The sequence below is a fragment of the Polistes canadensis genome, unplaced genomic scaffold (assembly GCF_001313835.1).
Source record: "Polistes canadensis isolate GaletaPanama2010 unplaced genomic scaffold, ASM131383v1 scaffold_18, whole genome shotgun sequence".
Classification (NCBI taxonomy): domain Eukaryota; kingdom Metazoa; phylum Arthropoda; class Insecta; order Hymenoptera; family Vespidae; genus Polistes; species Polistes canadensis.
In genome coordinates, this window is record NW_014569565.1 from 283,041 (window position 1) to 302,769 (window position 19,729).

General features: G+C 32.9%; 2 protein-coding genes across 4 annotated transcripts; one reads left to right on the forward strand and one right to left on the reverse strand.

Moving 5' to 3' along the window:
- Window positions 1–5,414: 5,414 nt before the first annotated feature.
- Window positions 5,415–19,671, reverse strand: LOC106793765. Of its 3 annotated transcripts, none has more exons than XM_014760955.1 (9): window positions 19,337–19,671; window positions 11,846–12,304; window positions 10,020–11,755; window positions 9,460–9,945; window positions 8,946–9,123; window positions 8,426–8,868; window positions 7,989–8,355; window positions 7,575–7,896; window positions 5,415–7,493 (listed from the first exon to the last, which is right to left on the reverse strand). In XM_014760955.1, exons 1-9 carry the CDS (start codon window positions 19,467–19,469, stop codon window positions 7,253–7,255), a joined length of 4,365 nt encoding a protein of 1,454 aa, XP_014616441.1. In that variant the 5' UTR covers window positions 19,470–19,671; the 3' UTR covers window positions 5,415–7,252. The 3 variants fall into 3 exon arrangements, with proteins under 3 accessions (XP_014616441.1, XP_014616440.1, XP_014616439.1); XM_014760954.1 differs by lacking the exon at window positions 19,337–19,671 and adding an exon at window positions 16,297–16,495 and having other exon boundaries at window positions 8,946–9,096; XM_014760953.1 differs by lacking the exon at window positions 19,337–19,671 and adding an exon at window positions 16,297–16,495.
- Window positions 13,232–18,707, forward strand: LOC106793766. Its single transcript, XM_014760956.1, has 13 exons — window positions 13,232–13,264; window positions 13,359–13,462; window positions 13,882–13,952; window positions 14,019–14,135; window positions 14,234–14,363; window positions 15,423–15,662; window positions 16,640–16,713; window positions 16,776–16,898; window positions 16,983–17,320; window positions 17,405–17,564; window positions 17,670–17,796; window positions 17,883–18,056; window positions 18,206–18,707. The coding sequence occupies exons 2-13, from the start codon at window positions 13,459–13,461 to the stop codon at window positions 18,391–18,393; spliced, it is 1,746 nt and encodes a 581-aa protein (XP_014616442.1). The 5' UTR covers window positions 13,232–13,264; window positions 13,359–13,458; the 3' UTR covers window positions 18,394–18,707.
- Window positions 19,672–19,729: the final 58 nt, after the last annotated feature.

The window sequence follows — 19,729 nt, forward strand, 5'->3', positions numbered from 1 at the left end:
AAAAAAGTTAGTCGAGCAAAGTCGAAGAAAAGCTATCATAAGTCTCGGACTCTCTAACGAAGTTCGTAATTTTCGCTCGTTAAGAAGAAAATACACAGTAATGTAAATAATTGTGAGAATTACGATCAAAACTGAAAACCGATATCCAACATTTAATTTAATGTAAATAAATGTACATTTAAGTATAAATAAAACTTGACAAATATGATTTTCTTTCAATCTTACTAGAATTATAGAATCGTTCTATCTTTTCCTTTTTTTCTTTTTATATATTATCACGAATGACAATTGATTAATAAATTAAATTAATTAATAAATAAATAAATGCATCAAAAAAGTAGTTATTTCTTCCTTATCGAAATGCGTTTTAGTAAAGTGCAACGTTATAAAAACGTACGTTTTATTGAGTATAAAGCAAACATAGTAGTAGCCTTTACGAGACAATAACTTAGTATATACAAAATTGCATATAAATTTTGTCGATCAGGAAATAGAAGTAAAAGATGTAAGATAGTATATATTGTACATGTATAATAAAGAGTGACGATCTTGGTAAAACGCAAGAAGAAGAAGAAGAAGAAGAAGAAGAAGAAGAAGAAATAGAAGAAAGATCGTTGCGTCAGCATCATTCACGAGACTATTATACGATCGTAGGGCAATCTTCGTGTTCGCGAAGACGTATCGACGAAAGATAGATAGAAAAAGATAGATGAAGGGAAACAGAAAGAGAAAGAGAATAAGCCATTTCAGCGGTTTTACGTAGTATCGCGTAATGTGCAAAACCTCGGCACTCAGAGAGGTTGGCCGCCATTTTCGTGGTTGAAGAGCCGCGGCGACCCATAAATCCGTCGTCCTGCACCGGTGAGCTCTACCTGTGGGGGGTTTATAGCTAATAAACGCAAATACCTAGCCCATAGTCGTTCGTCCTACTTATGCGGAATACATAAAATATTGGATACGCATTAACTATCAAAAGCGATACCCGCTACGAAATAACACAGACGAAGTAGGAAGAGTAGAAACACGGTAGAACCATTTTAATACCGTAGTACCTTTTCGATCTCCTACTATCTATCTTTCCGCCATTGTCAATGTGTATTTTAATGTGAGAAAATTACGAGACAGAACAATGCCGAACTTCGGGGATTTTAACGACGTATCTTTGTCTTCCGTTATTTCATTTCTCTTTGTTATGTTTGTTATACAATAGATCAATGATCTATTATTTTTCTTCATTCTTTTTCTAAATTTTAATTTATTTCCAACGGCTTTGACTAATGACTTTTATACAACAGGACATTTATATTATTAGATAGTTAAATATAAAACTTTAGATTATTTTGATTAATTTCGATTAGAATTCGGAGAAATTTATACTTACTGATTTAATAATTTCAACGTATAATACTTTTACGATCGTATTATTTATAAGGAATAAAAAGTATTGCTTATCATTGTCAAGATATACATCGACTGATTTATATCGATGTATCCCCACCGTTGATCATAAATATTTTATTAAACGATCTGATAACACTCGTAATGCGATATTTGTGTTAGATATGTTAGAAGATTAAAAGAAATATGCGAGAAGAAAGATTTCAAATCCAAAGTTTAACTTTCTTAAAGTTTTCTTACAATACGATGAGGTTTCGTGATATATCGAAAAAAAGAAAGAAAGAAAGAAAAAATTCGTAAAGTTTACTATCCAGCAAAACTCATTCGAAGAACACATAAAAAGAGTTGCGTGCCTGCGTGCTATCTTTTGCTTTTCCTTTCGTTTTGTTTTTTTTTTCTTTTTCTTCTTCTTCTTCTTTTTCTTCTTCTTCTTCTTCTCCTTTACGTTATACCTCGATCCTTGTCTTCGAAAGCTTTTCTTTGCAACTATTAAGGACCATCAAGGTGCCAGCGATAATACGCTACGGTATCTCGCAATAATGGCGTGCTAAGGGTCGTAACTACGAAGTCGCCGCCGTCTACTGCTGGAACAAAGACTCGTCCGAGAAAAAGTGTATCGTTAGAGAAATTAAGTAATTAACGGCACGAGTAAGAAGCGAGAACGCGTACTTTACTACTCGTGTGTATATAAAATGAAAAATGGTGGGAATATAATAGGTCGGAAATGATCAGATGATAATGAAAAAAGAAGAGAAAATAACTCCTATTTATTTCTTGCCTCTAACCCCACCCCCTCACCCCTTCCCCACTCTTCTTCCTTCGTTCCCATACCGCTTATAATAATAGTATATACAAAACTGTCGAGAACTAACAAAGCAGAATTAAATTTACGATATTTCAAGCAACCCATCCAATTTATAGAACGTAATAGTTATACAATTATTTAGTAAGGACAATTTGATTCAATGGATAAATTAAACGAATCATGCGAGATAAGGCTTATTGACGAACTAAATGAATTCGTTAAACGGATCACAATTATCTAGATCTCATGACTACTTTTTTTCTTAATCTAAAATTTCAAAGTAACGAAATAATACGATATTGATCAAATCGTAGTACCGAATCAATGAAAAACAAAAAAAGAAAATAGATTGATTAAACAAATATCTTGTTAAAATGTATTTACTACGATTCTTGAGATCGTTGAATGTGTATATTCGTCTATATAATGTAAAAGAATAAGGAGGAAATGCGAAAGCCACGAAGGGAGGAAAATACGTGCGCAAGAAATTTCGGAACAAGGTACGTACAAGTGTGTTACGTCTCATGAGAGTATGGCACGTGGGGGAAAGGGAGTGTATGTCGTGGCGCATGAAACCCACTGGTATGGAAGGAAAAATAATATATAACGAGCTCGGGGTAGGAAGTGAAAGGAGGAACGAATGAACGAACGTGAGAGAAAAAAGTGTGCATGTATGTGTATCTGTGTGTGTGTGAGAAAGAAAGAAAGAGGGAGAGAGAGAGAGAGAGATAGAGAGAGAGAGAGATAGAGAGAGAGAGAGAGAGATAGAGAGAGAGAGAGAGAGAGAGAGAGATAAAAATAAAAGAAGTTAGAAAAAAGTACGAGGGACCAAATCGTGAGAGAGAAATCAAGGAGAAAAGTAAACCGAAAACTAAATCGTCGGAGAAATCGAACAGAAATACGAAGAAATCACGATTTTTCGACGCTTTTACAATTTTATCTTGTGAATCATCTCTCTTCTCAATCTCTTTTTCTCATATCGTCAGTTTTTCTCCATTTTATCTTTGTGTTTTCCCAAAACACATCGTCCTTTTATTTTTTCATCTTTATTATTCCTTTCTCATCTTCAAATAAATATTGATTTAATTTGATTAAATTCGCGTGGTCAAATGTCGTGTAAGAAATGTTCTTAAAAAAAAAAAAAAATGTTATTAACGTCAATATGCAATAATTTTAATTTTTACGCGTTGATATAGGACAGTCAAAAAGAGGCAAACTGGAACTTTTTTAGGTGGCAAGTTAACAAATTGATCAAAGCAATTCCTGGCAAGTCAGGAAAAGCTAGCAATTCCTGATAGGTCAGGAAACATTTGTACATACGTTTTTTAATTTGAACAAACGTGTTACAAATTAATGTTAAAAATTCACAAGAATTGTAGTTTTTTAAGTAAAATTAATTCGGAAAAGATCTTTTTCTTACCTCTCGGATGATTTTGCAGCCTCTGACAACACCGATTTGCGAGAACAGCGCACACAACAAATCTTCAGAAACACTGTGGTCCAGATTACCGACGTACCTGATTCAATGAGACAAAAAAATAATGCGGGATATGTGTATACGAATTATTAAATATTTTTATTACTTGTTTTCTCTTTCGAAAAAGAAGATGGAATGAATCAAAAAAAAAAAACAAAAAGAAGAAAGGGTCTAGCCAAAGAATGTAGAAACTTAACTTGAAATTCGAATTAGATCGCCAATTCTTGATAAGATGTGATTGCAAAATTGGCTATCTCTCTCGTAGTTTTATTCTACGAATTACCGAAAGATAATGAATATATTTGAAAGATGCCTTTTTTCTTTAACGTGATTATTATTTCTTAGTTATTATTAATTAAAGTCAAAGTTAATTCGAGATAAACTTTAAAACGTGAGTATCGTAATCTAGATCGATAGATGCGATAGATAGACAGATAGTAACGTATTACTACGTGCCAAAAAGCCACATGTGTCATTGGCGAATTAGAGCAGAAATAGGCAAAGCTTCAAATTTCTGAAAAGCCGTATAGGAATACGCATAGATCGGTGTAGCAGCGCATCGTGTAATAAATTTTCGAAGTTGATGCTGATTTTCGATTTTGGTAATGGAGAGAGGAGTTACGATGGGAATCGTTGAAAAGTGGTGTGTAGAGAAGAGAAGAAAGGGGTAGAGAAAACAATAACATAATGCGTGTGCCACGGTTACGATTGAACCAGTGCGCAAGAATAGAATGGTAGTAAATGTCAACAGACCTAAACGTAAACTCTCTCGATTCTCGTAAAACATTTTATATCCTTTAAATGAATGATTATTCATTTCATGGGAATAGAAAGATAATAAACGTAATTGAAACACTTACTATTAAAAATTATCCAACGGGTCGCGCGCGCGATTATCGTAATTGAAAGAAATTGAGGATAATATTTCATATTCGTTCTTTTTTCTCTTTCTAATTTTTTCCTTTTGTACACCAATCATCTTACGTTAGAATTATTTACGAGACTAATTCTAAGATCGTATAAACGATTTATGTATGGGTTCATATGTATATGCATCTACCGATCCGATCTTTTCACGATCGGAAAAAGACCAATGAGATTACTCACAGAGTCTTCGGTGGAATTTCGTCCATCGTGATGAGCCCACAACGAGTAGTCAAACTATCGCAAAACACTGGCAATCATGGCAGCTTTTTCGAAGCTCTTTGCCAATCGTACATAAAGTTATTTTATTTTAAATACACCTTTATGTGCACACTCTGTCTAAAACCGTAGAGGACTTTGAGTGCATAATAGTTTTCGATAGGTAACGAAAAAGAGATAGAGAAAGAGAGAGATGGAAAGAAGAGAATGATGAAGAGAAGGAAGAGTAAGGAGGGAAAAAGCTTATAAGCTCCTCCTGGCGCTTGCGTAGCTCATGTGCAAGTTAAACAAGACTTGGCGAACGTTTCCTATCGAAGAGATTCGATTTCTAAGCTGTGCTCGATTGTTTGTTATGTTTGCTGAACGAATAGGTGTCTAAGCGAATCTTCTTCCGAGACTTCGAGATTAAAATTAATTAAAGCTCCACCTACATATATAAATAGTTAAACTATTATACAATATTAATGTCAAGGACGTACAAAATAGTAGCCAATAAGGCGATGATACTTATCAGGTGATGTATTTTTATTAAATCTCACAAGTAACTTATCAGGGAAAAGATTAAAGAATTTTCGACAAAATTCTGTCGGATTTTATTGACTCTGTATATTAAATTGTAGATATATAAAAATATATTGATATCGTTAAGATATATCGTCGTGTCGTCTTATGAAAAGAAAGAAAGCGAATAAAGGAATAGAAAAGTATAGTTTGAGGGTAACACATCGTCACGGGTAACCGCTATAAATAATTCGCGAGTAGGTATCGTAAATGTCAGGGAGTTTTTCCAAGGTGTAAATCACTCTCACCGAAACTCGTTCTAAAATTTCACCCCCATTCCCTACCCTCTTTCTTTTTTGTTTTCTTTTTCTTTATTTCTTTCCTGTCTCATTGTTATCCCCAACATCGTAGCATAAACGTCTGTCTCGCGGTACTCTCCGAGTATTCTCACACGGTGAAAAGGAAAACGTGGCCGTGCATCATATGCAAAGTATAGTACATCGTCAAGTTGCTTTATACTACGAAACAGTGTTGACACAGGCGGATGTGTATGAAAATGGTATTCATAATTCATCGCGCGGCGGTATCACTTTCGCCGAGGATATTTTAAGCACGGCGTATATGTGGTTGTACATTTCTGAATTCTGATTTCTTCGTTCCGATAATTCCTACAAGTGACACAAATATTTTCTTTATTTCATTTAAATCGCCTAGATGAATCTGTCATATTGTACAATTTTTGGAGAAGAAAAATTTGAATAAAAAAAGAAAAGAAAGAAACTGAGAGTCGAAAATACAAAATATAAATGATTCGTGACGATAAATGTATTTATATTCGTGTGTATGGTACAGCAAGCACCAACGTACCAAGGTACCAACGCGAGCAACGTTAAGTTGCATGTGCGAAAACGTTGCCTTTCGGTGCTTCGTAAAAGTAACGGCAGCTATGAAACACCGCGAAAAACTTCGTTTTGCGAGAGACGATAAATCATCTTGAAATTCGCCTTAGTTGACAGGCATGTAGTTTTACGAGGATCTGCACGCAAAATGCAAAACAGTCCTTGTACCTGGTAGGCTTGCACTGCAATTAATTAGCGTTTCGTGATAGCCGTGCATGTATCGAAACCTTCCTTGGTTTTTTTATTTTTTATGCGATGTAACTAAACCGAGTCGCCACGATAAGCTGATGGCACTTCAATGATTCGATCAAAAAATATATAGCATATAATAATAGATGCACGATGGTGTTCTATCTATTAATTGTGATATGAGGAGTGCATATGATGAAAGATAAATGTATAAAAGAATACAGTAATTTATTAAAAGACTTAATTGAATTCGAACACGCGATAAGTTCAATTAGAATTGAACTTATAACCGATCGCAGAGCATAATTTTAAAAATTTGTAATTTATGGTAATTAGATTAATTTAATGTACATTTATGAATCTTATTAATATATAGAACAACGTTTTATCTCTTATCCTCATTATACCCTTTTCGTTGCAAACTTCTTTTTCAACATTCATCCAAACACACACACAGACAATCATATCTCTCTTTAATCACAAATTCAACGTCTATGCATTGAAAAATTTCTCTATGCGAAAGCCTAATTCAAATAGTCGTGATATCTTATATATAATTCGCAGGCATGAACATTATGTTATTCAATCTGATTCTAAAAATATAACATTAATCTGATGATTTTTTAGGACACGCTTATTATTAGATTGATTATCGATACGTTACGTTGATGATCACTTTCAATGTTTCATTTTCGATGCTGAATTTTTTATCAGTGACGGATATAACGTCAATATTGTCTACGCGTATAATAATTCCTAAATTCGTTTATCTAACGTCATATAAAGAATTTATTGTTTGGGTTCAATAAAATATCTCGAAATACGATAACTTGGGGTTAATCACGATTTCCTCACAAAACCAGTTCTAGGGGGTGGTCCAATGGATTTGTTGGATATTATAGGATCCATGCTTGTTACAGGTACTGAAGTATCGCTTTTAAAAGAACTGGAAATTGACGGAGATGAAGATAGCGATGGTCGTTCAATAGTCAAAGTTTGTTGAGGCAATTTTGCGTCAGTTTGTATACCCATCGATCCATAAATCTCTTTCAATATCATCAATATGGTATCTTCAGATTCCCTAAAGTGAAAAGAACAATGGCGGTAAGAAATATTCTTAAGATAGTATTTTAAAAAGCAATCGACGTATTTCTATACTAACCAATAACAAACATGACTTGTTAAAGCAAAAATATATTCGTTGATATATTCAAACGGTGCCTCTTGAAGAACGTAATCTATTCGTCGACCACCGTTCAAGTTTCCCATTTTAATATCAGCGCCACCATCGTCGTTACTCGGTTGTTCTGACTCACTCGGTATTTGCTGTAATTGTTTCTCGACGACTCTATCAATCTCTTGCTCGAGAACATTATCTGATTTATGAAAGGCAAACTGATAGATAGAATTCCATGTATTACTAACGGAATCAATAAATTTCTGTTTAAGATCAGCTCCCACTCGTGCCATCGTTTCTTTCAATTCTAAAAACCAATGATTTTATTAGTTCGATTTAATTCACAGTATATCATTGTGTATTATAATTTTTACTTAAAAAAATGTTATTATCACTTACCTAGATGCATTCTCTTCCTGCCTTTATGATGAGGTATTAACATCGGCCGATATTTATGAGCTTCTGGATTAATAAGAGATTCCACTCTATAGGCAACCGGGTCAAATGGATGGAATATATGAAAGAAAGCTGGACAAGTAGGTAAGGCGAAGTTCTCTCCAAGCGTATCAATACCCCGAACCGTTACGAACATACCGATTGGACTACCAAAAGCGAAAAAGGCACGTGGGTGAAAATTTATTTGGGGATAATTTACAAAAGGTTGTCCAGTTCCAGCAGCACCTATCATATAATTGATTTTCTTACTGAGACGTCTTTTTAAAGTCGGACCTTCCAATGATTGTATAGGACCCAAATTTCCATTTTCCTACATAGAAAAAAATGAATGACATTAAGATTTTATAAATCGTTAACTTGGCATCATCGGTAAAATTTACATTTTTGGCGTTAATTTCACTGTCTTCTTCTTCTTCTTTCTCCTCTGTCGCCGGAGGTTTTTGATGACATAATAAATCGAACATTATCAGACTACCCAAAGAATGACCACCCAAATAAATTCCTCCATCAAAATCTGGATTCCTCTCCTTGAATAAGGTGTATAATCTGTTCATCTCATTTCCAACCGTTTGCATGATCGTTTCACAATATATCGGACTAGTGTAAAAAAGTACGTCGAGCAAAGTATCGTTTGTAAAATGTCGTAACTTTGGTATGCTCTCTAAAGTAATGGCCTTTAATTTTTTATCAATCCCAGTATCGGAATGTAACGTTGTGTGCCATGAAATTGGTAAAACTTCTATTCTATTGACGATTCCTTGTTCACTGGCGGTATTATAATGTGACTGTACTAATTGCAATGATATACTCCGAAATTCATCAACTGGAATTAAAAATAAAATCAATGTAGAATTGATACTATTTGACTAATTAACAGATTTATTTGTTTTTAATACCTACCAACTTCTTCAACGGTTCTAAATTTCAAGTCACAAACACTTCCTATACCATGAACCACGAAAAGAAGATGATCGATTTTTTCTGGCTCACCTTTATCTATATTAAAATCAACGACACCTCTTTTAACCATTCGTTGCTTAGTACATCCACCCTGTAAATATGTACCGTCCTCTGAATCCTGCAGAAATTACGAGTAAATACGTCAAACAAAACCATGCGTGCGTTATTATTTAACACTAAAATAATACAAATAAAATTTTATGAATGCAATAATTAACACTAGGAAAAGAACAATATAATGATATTGCAGAAGCTTGTAAAATAATGTTATGTTTGGAAATATAATAACTATAATAATAATAGTAATAATAAAAATAAATGTTCGTGTACAAGCAAAGTAGCGACATGTATACGCACATATAGTAATGTACAATAAATAACAATCTAAATGGTTTTTTGAGAGAAAATTATAGTGTATATAAAAATAAAATAAAGAAAATGAAAAAATACATACAGTGGGGTTAGACCAAGAGGCACTCGCATCTGAAGAATTTGTTTGTAAATAATGAACATATACAGTTTCACTATGAAAAATAATATATTCTCCATTATTCAGATCTATTCGGCGATTCCAAGATGACGTAATACAAGCATGCTTAAATTCTTCTTCGAGTTTCACGGCTATGCTCTCATCGTAAGGGATATATTTGGACTCTGAATGTCCTTTATAAAACCAAGAACATCGTCTCACTTCTGTCGAAGGTCCTGACCAATAAACAGGAGATCTTTGACGTCTGAGAATATCTACATCATAGCGACCACCATCGGTAGCTACTGTAGTCTCCGTAGTTATCTCACTAGAATTATGTACATTTTCTAATCGTAAGCTATCCTCTGTGGAAAATGGAAGCCATAGTACTTTATTTTCCACCTCCTTACGATAGAACCAGTGATGATTTATTACTTTGTACTGCATTCGTCCGGTTGGAACACCAGCAGCCTGTAATCCAATATAATTATAAACATAAGTAAGGTTCTTCGTTTCTATTTTTATAAAAGAAATTAATAATTTACCAAGGTTTGAAAACTCTGAGGTATACTGTCTGGTGTCGTATGACCACTGAATGGACTTGCCGATAATTGAATTGGATTAAGAGTAGCAGAACCTGTAGGCTCGGGTACAGCTGTTGCCATGGGAATTGAACGTTGTGCATATATAAAATCGTTATCAGGAACAATGTTTCGTGATTCTTCCAATTTCGAAGATTGAGCAATAAACGTGTGCGTTTGACTATTAAATATAGAATTGGTCGTTGGTACATATATACTTGCAGGATATTGATATTTGTAAGCCTCACCCATTAACTGGGCAGGATTATAAAATTGAGGAGGTTGTGGAGCTTGATCGTTGTGTGTTGAATCGTTATTCTGTATTTGGATATTTTTATTAGTGTTCCAAATTGATTGAGGAATTGCGAGTGCAGTATTTGTAGAATGTTGATTAAAGGAAGGATATTCTTCTTTCTTATGTAATTCAATATTTGAGACTTGATTAAGGTTTGTATCAATATCAGTTTGCTGAGGATGAAACAAAAAATAATTCGTTTTATTCTCAACTGGCTCGATAAATGTGTTCGAAGAAAAATCAACGAATGTAGAGTTTAATCTGGATTCTTCTTGAATTGATCTTGGGTTTAAATTTATTGCTGTTTCCGTTGTTTTTTTGTCCAAAGGTAAAATAGGCAATGCTTGCGTCTGATTAGATTGTTGTAGAGGAGCCAAATTTAATTGGTTAGTTTGAGTATCGAATGTAATACCTTGTATTTTCTTTAAATCTTGGGGATCACTGAGTAAGTCCGTATTATCATAGGAGTTTTGATTCAAAGGTACGTCGGATAAAGAATCACTTTTGGACAAGTCAGCGTTCGATGGTTCGTCGTTCGATTTTATTTTATTTGACTCCTCATTCGATTCACCGGACGGTTGAAGTATACTTTCAAAATTAAGAGTCTTTATTTCATTTCCATTTTGTGGCGTGATATTGATTACTTCGGAAGAAAAATCCGACGAAGTACCGGATGGTGATTCCTCCTTTTGCTCAGCCAAGAAATGTTCTAATTTTTCTGTCACTTTAGCTGCTGAGATAGGTCTGAACGTGCGAACTACTGGAGACACAAGCGACTGTGTTTTTGAAACATTCAAAGTAGGATTGGACGATTCCTGCTTAAAAATATCCTGGCTGTGAGTGTATTGATTGTCCGTGACTTCTTGTTCTTTTTCACTATAAGACGCAGATCCAAATCGCATCAAAAAATCCGGCTGATTCGCAAAAAAACCAAAAGAAGAGGAAACGTTTGCCGGAGTGTTTTGAGGGGTAGCGGGATCTAGATTTCGCGGAGGTATCGATCTCGATGAAGAAACCGAATATCCGGATGGACCAGTTGTTAAAGAAATTTCACCAAAAGAACTTTGAGAAGTTACGTTGGAATTGGAGAAAGCTCCTATCGTCGAAGGACTGGACCTAAACGATCCATGAAGGGATGTACTTTGTGAACGTTGTTCAGGTGTCACAAATTGTTCTGAAGGGGAGATTACAGATGTTTGTGATAGTTCAGGGCTACTGTTTGATATTTGTTGTTCAATGGTTGCTGTATTTGGATTTAATATACTTGACGGTGCTAGTACGTTTGAAGAAGAGAAAAAATCTTGTACAGATGGATTCGGATATTGTTTCGCAGTATTCGATGTTAAGTCAGGCGGTGGAGCATATTTCAAACGTCGCTGATTACCAAGTCGATAAGAAACCGGACCTGAAAAAAAATGTACGATTGATGAATTAATTTAAAACCAGTTTTAAATTAATACAGCATGTAAGTAAAATAGTTGAACTTGAAACTTACCTGTTGAGATTGGTATAATCGGGGGAAGAGTTGGTTGCGGAGGAGCAATAAAAGTAGTCGCTCTTAAATTAGCCTCACCAGATCCTGATTGGTTTACATCGTAAGGATCGTGAGGATTAGTCGATAAGAATGACGACGTTTCCGGTAATGAACCATTGCGACTTTGAGGTACACTGTAAGGATTTATATCTTGTTTGCCAGTAGTGACTTCGACTCCTTGACTTCCCGAAGAATCAGCTTTGATCGAGGACAGGGACAAGTTTGGTAAAGACGATAGAATCGACGTGAAGTAACTTTGTTTCGTTGGCTGATTTGTCAGCAGATTTGACTCCTCTGAATTAACAGATGTGTTCGCCAATAAATTCTCACCTTCTAACTCGTTATTCGAAACTGTCTGACTAACTGACGAATTCTGAGATTGACTGGACTCTTGTCCCACGAAGTTGTCTAGTTCAGCATCTGACAAAAATAAAACAAAAAATTAACGTCATATTTTACTATCTATTTTCATTAAAGTAAAATCATCACTTTGCTCAATAAAATGATTTATCTACTTTCGATTTACATACATAACTTATGATTTACCAAACGAATTTTTTAAAGCATTCGTTAGGATTGTATAAAGTTTGCCATCATTTTGTCACGAATTGATATATTTTTTATTGGCATCAGCCTAAATATACATCTGCGATTGGATTCTTGGATACGTTATTCACGTATTGTCAATATTGAACAGGATACAATGAGCGTAAGTTACCAATGTAACAAAGATAATTCTTTGTCAAAAGATAGGCTAGATTTTTTTCATTTTCACTTTCCTTTTCTGTATCATCCTGTCATGAACGAAAGAACTGTTTCATAGACACATAAATCTTGCATAAACCTACACGAACATATAAATTTGACGTCATCGACTTTAAGGACACCAGAAGGAAAAAAGAATTCCGGATAATTGTGCAATTATCTTCTCGTCTACACCCAGATTTACTTTTACGTATATATATACCTTATCGCAAACGTAACGAGAAAATTTTTTACTCTTTCGTAAACGAACAAAAGTGAGACTTTATAAGCAAGTCTTTCAATTTTTACGAAGAGAGTCTTTCGTCCAACTCATTAGTGAGAAGTCATATCGATGGAATCAATAATTGGTAATAAAATTTTATTTATAGTTTTATTATTACATAATTACAGTGTCAATGGAATTCTCGGAGAAGTAATTTTAATCGATAAAAAAGTGGCGATAAAAAATGGTGAAATCGAAAAAAAAATTATTCCTCGAGATATTTATCAATGGAAACCATTGGATATCGAAATCGAAACTCCTTGGGAAAACAGGACTACAATCGGTATTTTTAAGGACACGGGTTGTGTAATTCAAAAAAGATTATTATCTCTTGAAGAAAATCAAAATTTTAGGTATTTGTAATATTCGTACCTAAATAATAAATATTGAAAATGTATAAAAAATATAATTTGTTATTATATATCTATAATATATACGTTTCCAAAGGTACTGCTTGAAAAATAAGCTACTCCATGTCAAGAAAGAAAAAGATTTTTTTCTGCGTATTAATCTTATCAATAAATCCACGAAATTTGTCGAGGAAACAATGGGTAAGACTTCTAATTAGTTCAACGATACGCTTTGAAACATTCGAAACAAATAATTCGAGAAAAAATCGATGAATGCATGCATTGACGCAATTATCATTACAACGATAGTTGATATTATTAATTTGTTTTTGTAAAGAAAATTCAACGAAATGAATGACGTGATTAAGATTTATCGAAAACATATTCGTTGTTATTTCTCTTATCAATATCGTAACTGTAACGAAAGGAATTACGATAAGAAATTTTGCAAGTGCAAAATAATTTTTCCGTGGTACATACATTTAAAATAAACAATAATTTGATAATTTGTTAAAGTATAAATTATTACAAACAAAAAGAATTAGTGCATTGTTCATATAAATCATATATTTATGTACGTCTGTATTGTAACGTGATAACTTCTATTTATAAAACTTTAGAAAAATTATCCAAAGGAAGTGAAATAAACAAAGCTGAAAGAAATGAAAACATTATCAGTAAAAATTGCAGGGTAAGTGACATCTTTCAGATTAACAGGATTGACCAACATCCGTAAACTCATAGAATGTATTTTCAGATTCGACTTGACCTATACTGCGATAACGTGGAGAACAATGAGACTTTTAATTATCGAAAGCGGCTTTTTCACCCAGTAGAAATTGATAAACACAATGACGATGCGGATTTAACGTATGTGAGTAGTATATTTATTTATATACAATGTATGATGCATCGTATTACGTAATTAAAAAATAATTTGTCCTTGCTTGAATATTTATATTTTATTTTTAGAAAAATTCTATTCAAAGAATCAACTCTAGTGGTTTTGAGAAAATCAAATTTGACGTTAATGAATCGACGATCGAAATCCGTATCGTAGTGAGTGGAAATTTATCCAGCATTAGTATTGAAATACCAATTGGTAAGATTTAATATTATTTTAATTATAATTTCAAATGTTAAAAAAAAAAACGCGACAAGCAATTATAGTTATTTATTACATTAGATGGTTAGATGATTCGATAGCTAAGCTTCATCTGTAAAACACGTGTTAAGTTCTAACGTAATGTAATCGTTTCCATCGTAACACAAAAATAACCAATGACGTTAACAAAATAAGAAGACTCGTGATTTTAATAAACTATACTCGCTTTACTTGCCAATTCGTATTGTTCACCAAAACACCATCATGCGATTTCGGACGGAAATAATAAAGAAAATCCGACGAGGAAACCGAAAATAGCCTCCGGCTATAAATAATAATCATACGTTAACAAGCATATCAAGGTCTACGTTGTTTGTTTAAAATTTCCTTATTAATTATACCAGCATATTATTATAGAAAATATAAAAAATTGAACAAGAAATTTCTACGTAAATAATAAAAACCATTGTTAACATATATAATTGTCGCGATTAGTTAAAAATTGAAGGAAGTAAACCCATTTTCTTTTCATTCGTGACATCATAATCTCGTTAGTTGTAAAAAAAAAAATACTCTATCGAAATTCAAGCCGATGGAACACGAGGAAACCGATGATTGCCTTGGCCGAAACCACGCAACGGTTTCCACTTTCGTGGTTGACCTCGTGCTGCAACCTCGCGCTAAAGTTGAGAGACGATATCGACCAGTAACATGTCTGTTTTGTATCGTTTCGCACAATTCACCCTTTCTTTACGTCATCACTTTCACCAGTACCATCATCATCGTCATCATCATTATAATCATCTCCGTGAATAACACAAACACTGACATCACTTTGTTATCACTATAGATAAATAAATACTCAATAAACTTTATTTAATTTTTCGTCTTGTGTTATCAAACATAACTAATATTATTCTATTTTTTTTTTGTTTACTTACATCCTAAACGCAATTTCGTAAAATACTGACCATCAAAAATTACATTCGTATTAACAAATTCAGCATCGTGATTTTTTTCGAGTCGATCGTTCATTAGTTTGACTTTTAATAACAGACAGTAAGTGGTATAATACTGAGCCAACAACGTTATCGTTGGCACGAAGAGACAATTCAGGAGGGTTGGAAATTGTGGCGCTGAATGCTCCACCGGGTGGTTGGCTCTTGAAACTCATTGGGGAGGGAGCTTCAAAGTATTCATTTCTCGTGGAAAGAAAAAAGATTCGAAGAAGAAATATTAATAAAAACAATTCTAAGCTCGATGAAGATTATACGATGAGATTTCACAATGATACCGGTAATTGTTTTCTATTTATTTTCTATTTATTTCTATTCTATTTTTGCAATAAGCTATATTCATTTAATATTCAAAAGAATAGAGAAGGAAAGAAACATATGTAAATGTAATCGATCTAGTTGCGAGATCGGTGATTCGTCCACGTCTCGTCAGTCAGATAATCTCGTTACCAGAATACAATGATACCTTTTGTTATCACATTCGCGTGTCTAATTTAAAAATATGATATTGATGAAAATATTATCGATAAATATAAAGTTGTTTAAAAGTGTCTACCTCTGTAATTGTAAATAATTTGAACTAAAATTATTATAAAAAGTTTAGAAAACAAAAGATCAAATGATTTTTCCAATTATTGAAGAACTTTTTATTCGCGTCTTGTATTTAAATACTTTTATTTGAAGAATATTACGGTATTGTATTGAAAAAGATCTCGAAAAAAAAGGCAATATTGACCAAACGTTGATAAGTTTATCTCGTTATACGAAAATATATGTATAAAAAAAAAAAAGAAAAAAAAGAGGAAAATAAAAAATGCATATTACATTGATTTACGAGCGAAACGTTACAAAAATTGATAACTCGAATAGAACGCATAAATTCAACGAATGCATAATACATGTGTATTACTTACATAAAAGTTTGACCGTGGTAGCTCGCGCTTGTGTTCTTTGTAACGCTACGGGAATCGACTGACAACTGGCAAGGCTTTGGCTTCTAGTTTGCGAGATACGGTTAAAATTGTGCAACAACGCGAACTCGAATACGACGATGCGGCGAGGTGCCCTTTGGCCGCTACTAGCATGGACCTGACGCATGATGTCTCTTTCTTTCTTTCTTTTTATCTGTCTCTCTTACTCTCTTATTATTGTTTCTTACTCTTTCCTTAGCTTCCTCTTTCTTCTCTAATTGTTTTTTATTATTCAAGGAAAAATCAGACTTAAATGTCTATTTTTTGTTTTAAATTTTATCAACAGACTCGAATTATAGGAATTACGAAGAAAATCAACAAGGATTCGGCAACGTTGAAACTTTCGATGAACTTTCTCAGGTATACAAAAAAAAAATAATAATAAACGTTTAAAATGACAGAATAATTAATTATTATTTTAGAATAGCCAAGAAATTGTTCTCAACGATGAATCGTCAGAATTTGTAGAAACTAGAGGTAAACGAAATGAGCCTGAAGTGGATGTGGAAAATTTGCATATTCCGTTATCATCGATTCAAATAGATGTACGATGATGATATATGAATATTGTAATAATTTAATTATAATCTTCAACCTCATAAATGTTAATTCATATAAATCTTATTTAGCAAGGTGAAAGGATTCGGTCTAGATCGTTAAGCAACCGATCAAGTAAAATTATTTTTAAGAATGATGATGTTCAAAAGGCGAATATTAACGTTTCGAGTATGATACAAAATATTAACACTCAAGAACTTTCAAATGAATTTGCAAGGCTCGGAAACGACGAGAAAGAAGAAAAGAGAAGGATCGTCGTGGAATTAAATCAGAATAGTAATCTTTTCGTAAGACCAGGAACGATACACAGGATAGCTTTTGATGTGACAAATAATCATTACCAAACAATCAGATGTGATTTTAAAGTTCGAAGTTTACCTCTGTTAGTTGTTAACGTTCAACCGATCTTGTAAGTCGTTCTGAATGAAACATTATATAATTTTCTTTTCTACGATTGTATCTAATTAAATTTAATTAATATAATTTATACTAGCACGTGGATTTATGCTGGTCGTACTATCAACGTGTTCGTCGACGTCGAAGTACCAAGAGGAACAAGGCAAGATGTTACTAATACTTTAACATTGTACGTACAGGGTTCAGAAATAACAGAAAAATCGGTCTACCTCTACGTCGAAGGCAACATTCCAAACGTAATGTTTTTGATATCGAATTTAATGTGTCAAGTCTTAATGTAAATAATATTATGTCGAGATAAATGTAATTTGATCGGAGTATCAATCGATTTATTTTCTTAGATCGTCGACGATACAAAGCCTGCCATCGAACACACGTTCAATAATAATTGTGCGGGCAAATTGAGTAAAGAAAAATGCACGAAATCTCGTTGGAGTGTTGACATCAGAATTCAAGATTCTGGATCTGGTAAGAAATTTCATAGAATTTCTTTGTAATACAATTGATCTATATTTAATTATATTTAATCGAAAACTTACAAATTTTGTGTTCAGGTCTGAAAAGTGTTAAATCATCTCCGAACGAAATGTATCCACGTACTGAATTTATAAGTGGCACTCGAGACCCAGTTACTTTTTATTATTCAGCTACTTGTTGCTCCACTCAGGCGAAGATTACAGCAATGGATTTAAGAAATAATTATAATACATATACCATAGAAGTTACAGGTAAACGGCTTGATTATAAAAATAATTACTATTATCGATAATCTCATAAGCAATCAATTATTTTCGATCTTTTACAAATTTCTTCGCGTTTTCACTCGTTGATTTTACATAATTAATACATTTTTAGTATATTAATTTTGTTTTTCCAGTTTGGGACAATTTATCCCAAGGAGAGATAGCTGCTATTACGGTCGGCGCATTGTTAATTCTTCTACTTTTAATTTTAATTATTGTACTTATCATTGTTTGTGTACGTAAAAGAAAAAGCCATGATTTACCATACACACAACGATACGGTTCACGAACACCTGCACGAGCAGAAAGAACTAGTTTTTGAATTTCTATTGTTAATCAAAGTTTACGTAACTCTACATTATGTAATACTAATTTCTTATTATTTATAGAAAAACACCAGAGTTACAATAGTTCTTCGATGAAACGAGAACTAAATTCATTTAAATTAAATAGACTTTTATATAATTAAGTCACTCCATATAATTAACTTTCAAAAATTAATCTAATTCTTATTTTTAAACGATATCTTTTTCTTCATACAGTAAAACTTTTTTCTAATAAGTCTACTTGTAAAATTAAATGACAAGAAAAAGTGATTAACAGAATAAAGATAAAAATCAGAATTTGTTCTAACGAACAAATGTAATGAGACTAATAATAGTAAATAAAAAGTATATGTGTACCTTTTTATGATTGACAAATTAATAAAAAAGAAACAATGATAAGTTATAACAATACATTGTAGTATTACATTCAATAAATACCTTTCAATAAATACAAACATAATGATCATATTAAATAATGTTTTTTATGTAAATTTATTGTTTCTCTTTCCGATGTTCATACCACAGAGTCTTATGAATTAATGATGCATATAATCTCATAATTTTCTATAAAAACAACACAAAACTTTACATAGAAACGTACTAGATTATTTAAATTCTTACATCATTGCTGTAATTTTCCAAGCATGTAAGATAACAAAAATCACATCAGGTATCTACCATACCGACCGCGTAACGCAGATTCCATGTAATATGGGAAGTGTTTCATATGTGACGGCAAAGTAAAGAAAAAAAATGAGTCATATGATCTAACAGTACAATTTATCTAAGAGAGTTGTTATCAATGTCAAATCTAGATACAAATATTGTTTTGCTTAATTATATTCATATACATAAAAAGAAAGCTAACCAAAATAATATTTAAGGTTTAAAAACAAACCGCACCCTTGCTTATATCATTTTATATATCTATAAACTTACCGTCTAGAAGAACAGCAGGTGTTGCAGGTGTAACTGGGACAAGGAGAGCATTTTCCGGATAATATTCAAAAGGTGATCCCATGCCAGCTGCTGAGAGCAATGGGTTTCTCACTTTACGCGAAGTACCACTCATATTACTTTTATTATTAAAAACAAATAACACGAACAATTGACCAAATTCCCATTACAATGCTCTATTAAATGATATAAACACTTTTTGTATGTAAAGATAGACACTACGATATCGAGAATACATTCACACTATGCAAACACATGTTCACGTCACGAACGAGCATAAAGTAACTTACGGTTCATCTTAAGATTATTATATAGAAGGGAAAAGTTAACTAATAAAACTGACTTTGAGAACCACTATGACTAAAGTGGAAAGTC

Coding starts and splice junctions, on each gene's coding strand:
- LOC106793765 (XM_014760953.1), bottom strand. CDS start 16,480: ATGCGTCAGGTCCATGCTAGTAGCGGCCAAAGGGCACCTCGCCGCATC. Junction 8,869..8,945: donor TAGAACCGTTGAAGAAGTTG/GTAGGTATTAAA, acceptor TTTTAATTCCAG/TTGATGAATTTCGGAGTATA. Junction 8,356..8,425: donor GTGAAATTAACGCCAAAAAT/GTAAATTTTACC, acceptor TTTTCTATGTAG/GAAAATGGAAATTTGGGTCC.
- LOC106793766 (XM_014760956.1), top strand. Junction 13,953..14,018: donor TTATCAGTAAAAATTGCAGG/GTAAGTGACATC, acceptor ATGTATTTTCAG/ATTCGACTTGACCTATACTG. Junction 17,565..17,669: donor TCGAAGGCAACATTCCAAAC/GTAATGTTTTTG, acceptor TTATTTTCTTAG/ATCGTCGACGATACAAAGCC.